The 10,753-nt window shown below is 38.1% G+C and overlaps 1 protein-coding gene across 1 annotated transcript; it reads right to left on the bottom strand.

Annotated features, from left to right (window-relative positions):
* Positions 1-385: 385 nt before the first annotated feature.
* Positions 386-1,770, bottom strand: LOC145057604 (Galactose oxidase/kelch repeat superfamily protein). Its single transcript, XM_079005470.1, has one exon. The coding sequence runs from the start codon at positions 1,671-1,673 to the stop codon at positions 528-530; it is 1,146 nt and encodes a 381-aa protein (XP_078861596.1). The 5' UTR covers positions 1,674-1,770; the 3' UTR covers positions 386-527.
* Positions 1,771-10,753: the final 8,983 nt, after the last annotated feature.

Here is a 10,753-nt window from a genome sequence, read left to right as displayed (position 1 = left end):
ATACTAAACTAAATAAAAAATAGAAAAAAAGATATAAAAAGGGTAAAATAGACATTCTAACATTTTCAGACCAACACCAAAAGAAAACCTTGATTTTGGACCATCAATGCAAGTTGAAAACTTTTTAGACCCTATCCAAAGTTTTTTGAATACCACAAGGATTAATTTTGACAGTTTTGTCGATTATAAAGCCATTATAATTTTCTGATTTTGATTAAATTAATAGAGTATCGACCTCCTTTAAATTTGACCCAAAACAAGGTGTTGAATTTTCTTTTTCAAAACAAATCCACAGATTCCTAACCCCCATCTTCTACTACAAACCAACCTTTGACTATTCTCAAGATCAAACACACAGAATTCAATGTTCCCAATGGGCCTACACTAACAGAAAAAATACTTCATTTTTACTGGTTATACAAACATCACATACTGTTTACAAAACACATTTTCATCTACTAATAATTGTTGAAGTTAACAAGCAAAATGAAAGGAGTAGAAGAAAGAAACTAAGCACAAATTACCAGCTAAACGAAAGCATAGAGCTCAGGAACGAAGGAAAACCACTGAAAACCACAGCTCCATTTCTCAGGAAGAGAAGGGGATTTTGGCAACCAATGCCAAGTCTTTCTTGACACTTTATAATACAAAACTTCAGGCCAAGTATAACAACATACACAGATCATACCTTGATGACAAAAGCAGTAGATGTGTTCATAATTATGGTAGCAAACTGACCCCAATTTCTTGCACATCATCTCCGGAACACTTTGAATTTCCATCCATTTCCTTCCCTTTACATCAAGTTCCCAGACCTTCATGCTCTTCGATATCCCATTCCTCCCAATTCCCCCAAACATAAACAGCTTCTTTGATCCCTCTCCGTTACCATTCCCTGCCGTCAATCGGACAAATGTCAGTTCCCCAGGCAAGTCTACATCCAATGTCTCCCATTTTCCGGTATGCAGATCAAAACTGGCCACCGAAAACGGCTCTCGAGTCGCAAAATACAGAGATCCATTCAGGAAGACTCCTTTTTGATGATAACTGTCGCCTAGGGTTCTCTGAAACCCATCGTATCGGGTCCACTGGCGAACCCTGGAATCGTAGACGTAAGCGTAAAGGTGAGATGATGACGAACCGGACGACAAGCAAAAGAGGTGGTAACCAGAGGAGTTTGTGATTAGGGTTGGGAATTCAAAGGCGAAAGGGTATTCGGGGAATTTTACGATCCTTGAAGACGTCGCGAGGAGGTTATAGAGGAGGAAGGCTGAATTGGAGGAATCCGGCACGGCGGAGAAACAGAGTAGGCAGGTAGCGGTGCAGAGGAGAGGTGTGAAGGTGAGGGAGTCAGTTAACGGGAGGTTGATGTCGCGCCACGTGTTGAGAACGGTGTCGTACAGGAGGTAGTGGCTTGATTGAGGATGAGATAGTAACATGAACGAAGAGAAAGGTGAAGACGAAAGTGAATTGGCGTGTTTCGAGAGGAAGAGTGGAGAGAAGATGAGAAATCTGAAGTGTTTACAGGTTGATCGGAGGTATAAGAAAGTTTTGAAAGGTAAGAAAGAGAGTATACGTTCAAGGAGTTCGACGGGGAGTTTGCGCCAGATTTTGCGATCCATCTCCGGCGTAGAAGTCGCCGGAGATATCCTTCTGACTACAGCGAGTTCCATTAATGGTATAGAAGCCAAAAGGTGAATATGCAGAGTAGGTGGAAGACGTGGTCTTCGCTTCGTAGTGAGAAAATGAATCCAATGCCGTTTCGCTTTATAAATGAAATTGCGTAAGTTCAAGCATTTATGATTTATGATTGGTATCTACAATCAATTCATATTTATTTTATAATAAAATTAAATAATATGTTTTTAACTCAATAAAATGATTAATCTTGAATTCTTGATTAATGTTTATTAATTGTTATAGTTATTTTTTTTTTGAACCGGTCAAAATATATATATATATATATATATATATATATATATATATATATATATATATATATATATATATATATATATATATATATATATATTAATAAATGCAAGAAAAAGAAACTGCCACAATCAGTGGCATACAGTAGAACGGCAAAAAAAGGAAAATACAAATAAAAAAAAAAAAACTGAAATAGAGATAGTCAATAAGACAATGTGCATTGAGACCCAATCCATCCGGTTAATTTTACCCATCTTTTTCACCCAGAGATATGTTATTGATTTAATAAAATCAATAACTTTGAGTTCTGGTAGCCGGTTTTTCTTAAAGACTCTTTCATTCATCGATTTCCAAATGCACCATAAAGTTCCATAGTAGATTGCCAATAGGAGCTCTCTCTTTTTTGGCACCCACCCCACCGAGAAGCCGAATCTACAACTTCCTTCACCAAATGAAAGGGTTCTGTGTTCAAACCACACCAGCTGAATACACCTTCAAAAACCTTCCTAGCATAAGGGCAGTCTACTAGGACATGATCAGTGCTTTCTTCACTTTAATTACACATAAGACAATTCATTGTTTCCGTAGATACCCCTCTCTTTGACAGCTCTAAGGCTACTGGGATTCTGCCCATAGCCACCCTCCATATAAAACAATTGACTTTCAGGGGAATTACTTTAAGCCAACAGAATTTTTTGTCATTTTTGTGAGGCCGATAGTCCCATCTTTGTCTAAGAGCACAGACTGAGTATGTTCCATCCGGAGTAAGTTCACATCGCCAACTTGCATTATTGAGAGTGAGGGGTTTAGATAATACAGAAGTGACAGGAATACTCTTTTTAACGAGGGCTTTTCTTATCCCAGCAATGTTATTCCATACTCCCGATAGAGATCTTTTTGAATATACATCCACTGGCTTTGACCTGATGTGGTGCAAGCTTGAGATAACTTCTGCCCAAAGGTGGTGGGGTTCCGTTCGCAACTTCCACCACTATTTCATCAATAGGGACATGTTAAGGCTTTTTATCGAACCAACACCTAGACCTCTTGATTCCTTGGGTGCAACCACCAAATCCCAAGAAATCCAATGTATTTTCCTGCGTTCCTCCGAAGCACCCCATAAAAACCTACTTCTCAATTTTTCGAGAACTTGGATTACCCCATCAGGTGCTACAAACAATGACATGTAATATGTTGGTAGGTTGCCAAGTACCGATTGTATGAGAGTCAATCTGCCACCAAAGGATAAGGTTTTTGATTTCCATTTGGAAAGTTTTGCTTGAAATCTATCTACAATCGGTTTCTAATTCTTCTTTAAGTTCATATTAGCTCTAACCGGAACTCCTAGGTATGTGAAAGGGAGGGAAGAGGGTTCGCATCCAAGAGCTCTAGCCCAGCTTGATACTTCCTGCATTTCTGATCCAACTCCAAAAACTCTAGATTTGTGAAAATTTACTTTTAATCCTGATGCAACATGGAAACAATGGAGAATTCGAGCAAGATTTTTGATGTTATTCCTGTACCACTCCCCAAGAAATAAAGCATCATCTGCATATAACAGATGAGAAATTAAAGGACCCCCATTTGGAAGTTTAACACCTTGGAAGATTCCCAGTTCGCATGTTGATCGCATCGCAACACTAAGACCCTCCATAGCTGCTATGAAAAGGAACGGAGAAAGTGGATCGCCCTGCCTAACGCCTTTAGATAATGGAAATTCCTCAGTCAGGATTCCATTGACAAGAACAGAGGATCTTTCAGATCCAAGACATCCTCTCAGCCACATTCTAAATTTATTTCCAAACCCCATTTGCATCAGGTTCGAGTCTAGGAAGTTCCAGTTTATGGAGTCAAAGGCTTTTTCGAAATCCACCTTAAACAATAGAATTTTCTTGTTGGTCTTTTTTGCCCACGAGTAAATCTCATTAACCACCAGAGGTCCATCAAGGATGTTCCTTCCCTCAACATATGCTGATTGTACCTCATGAATGCATTGCCCCCATCACTGTCTTCATTCTGAGAGAGAGGATTTTGGAGATGATCTTATAGATGCATCCAATGAGGCTTATTGGCCTATAGTCGCTGATCAGTAGAGGATCCTTTATTTTGGGGACCAGCAAGATAAAAGAGGAATTAACAGAGGAGTCAATTTTACCATGTTGCTCAAAATATTTGACCACCGCAGCTATGTCACCAAGAAGCACATCCTAATATTTCTTGATGAACTTAAAAGTAAAGCCGTCAGGCCCGGGGGCCTTCTCATTGCCACACGCCCATACCGCCTTCTTAATCTCAATGAGTGAGATAGGTGCCTCTAAGGCTTCCGAGTCACCAACGAAGATTTTCCTGAAATGTCGATTCACAAGTTTCGGCCTGCAAGGCCATTTTTCCTTGAATTTTTCTGCAAAGAAGGAACATACCCCCTGTTTAATGATTTTTGGATCAGTACACCATTCACCAATTATCATTAGGCCATCGATCCTGTTTTTTCGGTTATTTTTATTAATGATCCCATGAAAAAAACTAGTATTTTCGTCCCCGTCAATAGCCCACTTGATCCTAGACTTCTGTCTGAGGTCCATACTTCTGATCTTTTCCAACTCAATGATTGACTTATACCCTGAAGTCCGCTCCATAATCTCCTGCTCGGTCAACTGTCTTGACTCAGCATCGATATCTAGTTGGTGCACACGTTTCTTAAGCCTTAGTAGCTCCCCTTCTTCCCTGGGATGTTCCTTAGCACGCCAATTTTTCAGACCCTTCTTAATATGCCTTAACTTGGCCGCAAGATACATATCAGGTGTGCCATACCCTACAAAGTTGTTCCAACGGGATATGAAGGCTTGCTCAAAGCCGTCCCTACACATCCATGAGTTAAAAAACCTGAATGGGGTTGGGCCATAATCTTTATATGATGTGGACAATAAGATCGGGCAGTGGTCAGAAATTTCTCTAGGGAGAGCAGTCACTGCAGCATGAGGCAAGATGTTAAGGAAAGTTGGACACACCAGGAATCGATCCAGTTTGCTTAATTTAAGACCAGAGTTGCGGAAGCAGGTGAACCGATGACCTCCCATTTTCATATCGATGAGGCCCATCTCATGTATGAAGTTATTGAAGTCACTAGCAGTTTTTGCACATAAAGTTGAATTGAATCTCTCCTCCTTCCTTCTCACAGCGTTGAAATCCCCCATTAAGATCCATACACCAGGTCTGGTGTTTTTAATTTCCAATAATGTCTTCCATAGGGTGGCTTTATCCGTGCTTGACTGAGGTCCATAGACGTTTACAAAGATCAACAATTCTCTTACACCATTCCAATGCCCAATGTTTATTAGAAAGTATTTAGTCGAAATAACCTCAATGGATTGAAATAAGCTACCGTCCCATATGTTCAAGAGGCCACCCGACCTGCCTAATGAGTTGACACTGCTCAATCTAAAGGACTCATCACCCCAACACCCCTGCACATCTATGTTCGCTGCTTCTATTAACTGTGTCTCTTGAATCGCTAAGAAAGAGACCTTATGTTTCACTTTTAGCCTCCTAACACAGTCCACTATATATTTTTCGCCAATTACCCTGATATTGATCGATAGAAAATTCATTGGGGCATATTGTACTCGCCATTTACTCCAAGAATTTCTGCCAGCAGCTTGTTGGAAGCATCAATTTCAAACCCAATCATGGCACCAACTTCAGATGTGGCCTCAATTTCACTAATCTTCGGACCTATGTTATCTTCAATGGGTTTGGGAGACAATGAGTTCGACCGATAAGGAATAGCTCTGAGGGATATCTTTCTCCATCGCCAAACAAGTTGTGGACTGGGAGCTCTGATGCTTCACTTATTGATGATTTTCCAAAAGAGCGACGCCTTTTCTTTCCTGAGCGCACCATTCCACTATCCTAATTCTCAACAGGTTGTTCGGAGGCTGAGGGAGTAATGACCTTGGATGGGAATGGGCCAAAGCAACCAGACTGTGCAAGGGATTTAAGGAAAGAACTGGGCTTGGGGGAGCCCATAGTCGAGTGACCCAGGTTGGGAACGTGGGTCTTAAATGAACTATCCATGACCCGCTCCGTTACTATAGTATTCCTATCAGAAGTTTCACTTGGGGCATCTTTCGTATTTAATTCAGTGTTTTCCCCATGAGTCATTTCCACTACCCCATTAACAAGGCATGCATGTACCTGTGATGGTTCCAATATTGACTGCGACTGTTGAACTAGACTTGCCTCTAATGTCACGTGGTTGCCGGAACAACCGCCATCTCTGGTGTCGTCGTCTCCCCCACCTCCAATTATTTCTCCTTCTTCAGCCTCGTCCACCCAGGTATCAGATATGCCTTCTTCATCTTTTTCACTATCATCAAAATCTGCCTCAGAGGTGGCATAATTCGACTTTGTCTCGTATGGTTGCTCTTAATTTTCAAACTTGAAGGGGAACCACGGTTCATCTTCATATTCAACTACCCCAACCTCACACATTTTTCCTTCAGCTTCGATTCTAATTACATCGTTTATTTTTTTTTCTTCATACTAATGAGGATTCCCACTTTAACCACCGAGAGATCCAATCTATCTTCGATGTGATCGAAGGGGATAATGATTTTCCCAAACCTACGAACAATAGCAAAGAAGTTGTCTTCACACCATAGACGAATAGGGAGCCCAACAATCCTTATACTAGCTATCCTCTCGAAATTGTACTCATCGTCATCTTCGTGTTTTAAGTAGTTAAATATGCCTCTCCAGTTGTTCTCATTATTCAGGAAATTCTTAGCTAGAATTGATGAGTCAAACTCAATAATGGCTTTCATTCCACCCGCATACTTAACCTTTGCTCCAGCCTCACTGTGGATGGAGATTAAAGCTGGCAGATGACCAAGATGGTCCAATGTTTTCACCTCTTCGATAAGTATTTTCCCACTAAACATCCTCTTCATCTTGTCATCCACTTTCAGACGAATGGGTAAAGTGGGACCTGCTCCAATAACTTCCGCATAGGATCTGCATCCAATAAATCCACCACCTATCGGAGTTGCCGTTGTCGTGTGAGGTTTATCCCCAGTTTTGATGAATGACTTTGGCATCTTCCTTTCATGTTTTGCAATGTTGATCTCCAGCTTATAGTTCCTGCATAACGTTCCATTCAATCTTGCCTCAAGTGTTCTTGCATTAGTGACTCCTTTAAATCGTATGAAACCAAAGTTTTTTCCATTCTTCCCTTTTCTGCCTCCGAAGTAGATGTCTGTTAGTTCACCGAATGGTTTGAAGATCTTCCTGAATTCCTCCTTTGTAGCCCCAATGGGTATATTCGACACGAAGAAGCTAGTTTCATCCAGTCCAGTTTGGAACTTCGACGGTGCTTTCTTGCATCGTACCTTCTTCCAGCTCTCCATTGCGCTAAATATAATATCGGCATGTTTAAAAGTTGGTTATTTAGAGAAAACCCTAATGGTTATTTATATTTAGTAATTTTGTTATAATATACAGAAGTTTTATTTAAAGTAGTTTTTTTGGATTTGGAACTTTTTTTTTAAATAGAAGTTTCAATTCGTTCTTTTGAACGAACTTTTTTCTTTAGATTAGGGTTTTACCTCGAAACTTAAAACTAAAAGTTATCAAAATCAGTCAAAAGTTCGCTACCAAATATTACATGTAGAATTTGACGTTTCTGTTTCAGTAATCACCAACACTGTTTCATATAACAAAGGGTGTCGTATTTGAGTAAATTTGTAATGGTATAAAAATAAATAATGGTGATGACTTTGAGGAACCGTAAATTTTGTTGAAAATATAAAATAACATAAAAGAATATATAAAGAATGGTAAAAAAAAACAAGTTTAGATTTATTATAATAGTAGTCATTTGTTTCAAAAATATGCAACAATATATAAGGAGAAACGTTGAAAATCATCAATGATGAACATTTCATATTGATATTATTACTCAACGATTTCATCTTATTAATCGTTCCTTTAAATAGGATTTTAATTTGTATCATGATTATGAGATTTTAAATATCAACATGACATGTAATTTGATTGTTGCATGAGCAATTTAGTACGATGAAATGGAATAAAAATGGATAGAAAGAACAACGTAATTGAATTAACGGTGTAATAGAATGCATCATTACATTTTATTGTGTATACATGTAATGCTAAAAGTTATAACAAGAGTTTATAATGAATAAAGATGTTCAATGGAGTTGTAAAGGTATATAGAATGAAAAGAAAGCCTCATAAAGCATATTAGGTTAACTTAACCATGTAATTTGTATCGTGTGACTTTTATGTTTTAAAGTTGGAAAAATAAGTACCTTACCAACACTTAATAAGAGTCGGAGAGCTTAAGTTGCTAAAAATTGCAAATATAGTTAAATATAAATGTTTATTAGGTAATTGGAGTTTTGAATTATTAACGATTCACTCTGAATCGCTTTTTGGTTTCCACCGATGTAAAGAGACGAAAAGGAAAGAAATGTCAAGATAACTAATGTTTGTAAGGAACGAAAGGATCATGGACTTGAAAGATAGTCAATATTGCATAAAATCAATAGCACAAGAAGAAAATGAAATGTTTTAGTGTTTCTTGGCAAGTCTCTCCAACCCAAACACCCTTAAGTTTGCGTTTTAATCGTTATTGGTCTTAAAGCGAGGAATGAAAAGTGTTATTATAAAAATATGGAATTGTTATATTATGATTTTACAATATTAGGAGATATAGATCATGTTTGATTTAGATTTTAAAAGAATAAAAAAACAGGTAAACCTCATAATCTGAGCCACCCACGTCAACCCACCCAAAATGCCCACAAAGAAGATCAACCGCAGAAGACTAGCAATATTTTAGGTATGTCAAGGTTTTATTGCAACACCCGTTGTCAAATACTTTCTTTTTAGCCCTTTTTGTTGTTTTAAACTTGCAATTTTGGCCACTTACGCTGGGCGTATTAACTTTGTACATCGGGCGTAAGTCGTTGAAGGAGTCAAGGCGAAGGAAGGGGCACGTTGGACGTACATGTGAGTACGCCTGGCGTACTCGTGTTGTTCTTAAATCCTAAATTTTAGGGCGTGACCCCTATTTAATCACCTTATCCCTCCTTTGGACATTCCTTTATCCAGCCTCCATTCCCTCTAAACCCTAGAATGAAACCCTAGCCTTGTGAGTGTTATTTGAAGCTTGAAAGTGACATTTATGTGCTCTTGGTTGTGAAGGAAAGATCATTCAAGAAGTGGTGGTGCTTGCAAACCTTTGGATCTAGAATATATACCTCCTTATCCATCTTTTGAAGGTATAAAGTCCTCACTTATCCTTACATGTGTGGTAGAATAGATGTATATGTATGCGACGACCAACTGGGTCTAATATTTGTTAATGTGTTTGCGTCATTTATATTTTTCGAGACTTCGGGTAGTCTCCAGGGTTTCTGATAACTCACAGAGCGTGTTGTTTGCCCACTGAGACTTTGGGGTAGTCTCTAGGGTTGCTGATAACTCATAGTTGTTTTATGTGTTGTGTTATATGAGATATTTTGGGGAACCCACTAAACTTTGTGCTTACAGTTGTTGATGAAATGTGTTTCAGGTATTTCTGAGGATCGTGGGAGGGCGAAGGCTTGATTGTACACATTCGTTGGGAGACTATGTTCTAGTTATTTTTGGGACACTCTGATATTTTGATGTGGGATTGTATTTGACATTATGACCTTTCTTGGGCTAGTTTTTATGAAAACTGGTTGATTATCAATTTAAAAATGAAAATTTTGGTTTCGAAGTTTGGATGTTACATTTACCCGTGGACCTATTTGTGGATCTTCACTCTTCAACCACTAGGCTCGCATCGTGGAGACCATTCCTCTTATTTAGATTTTATTAGCACATGGTAGTAGTATATGTTGTCTTATGGTTAATAATCATTATATTATTAAGATTTTTTAATTATTGGATCATTGAATTCATATCGAGCCATACTAAAAGTTTTATAACATGTATATCCTCAAATACGGAAAATTTTAGAGAACCATTTATGGTGTTAAATTTAAGAGCTTATAAATTATTTTTGAAGTATAACTCTTTGTACTTGTAGAAGTTCTAGTTCCTTGTATGCATGAGTTGTACTCCTAATCGTACTCAAACCCTTCCCCTGTCTAATATTTCTACACCGAGTTGCACTTGATAAGTTGATTAGACATTAGAGAAACTCATCCTTACATATGTTCTACATTTTTTTTGTATGTTGATTGAAAATGATTTCATACATACTATGTAAAATCCATAATGTGTACACTTTTGTAATCACAATATTTTCCTGTAACCCTTCTCTCATTCATTAAATAGAATAAATAGCAATACAATACAAGAGGACTCATAAAAAACGAATGGGCATGAACAACCAAAGAGCCTATGCAACAATAATAAGACTAACAATAAAGTCCCCTAACAACCCCCCGTAGTGAGAACAGTAGGGCATCGAACGTTCAGACTGTTACGAAAATCAAAAAAAAAAAAAGCAAGGAACGAAAGCTTTTAGTAAAAATATCCACATATTGGTCCGAGGATGGAACATGCAAGACCTGAACTTAACCCAAAGCAACTTGGTCTCGAATGAAATGTATATTAATCTCTATATGTGTAACATCCCAAAAATACAGGCCAAAATTTTCATTTTTAAATAAGTTATTACATAACACCATTAGTATAAAAACTTTCATAATAATGTCTCATCGCAAAACCAAGGTATTAATAATCAAAATATAAGGTCATGAAACCATATCATAGTGTAATCCCAAGGATCCCGTGTACGGAAAAC

This window comes from Lactuca serriola, chromosome 6 (genome assembly GCF_051521515.1).
Source record: "Lactuca serriola cultivar US96UC23 chromosome 6, Lser_US96UC23_V15, whole genome shotgun sequence".
NCBI lineage: Eukaryota > Viridiplantae > Streptophyta > Magnoliopsida > Asterales > Asteraceae > Lactuca > Lactuca serriola.
The sequence above is the reverse complement of the archived record's forward strand: the minus strand, read 5'-3'. Positions and strand labels throughout refer to the sequence as shown.

Bases quoted from the DNA above. Each gene is read 5' to 3' on its own strand.
- LOC145057604 (XM_079005470.1), bottom strand. From the start codon at position 1,673: ATGGAACTCGCTGTAGTCAGAAGGATATCTCCGGCGACTTCTACGCCG.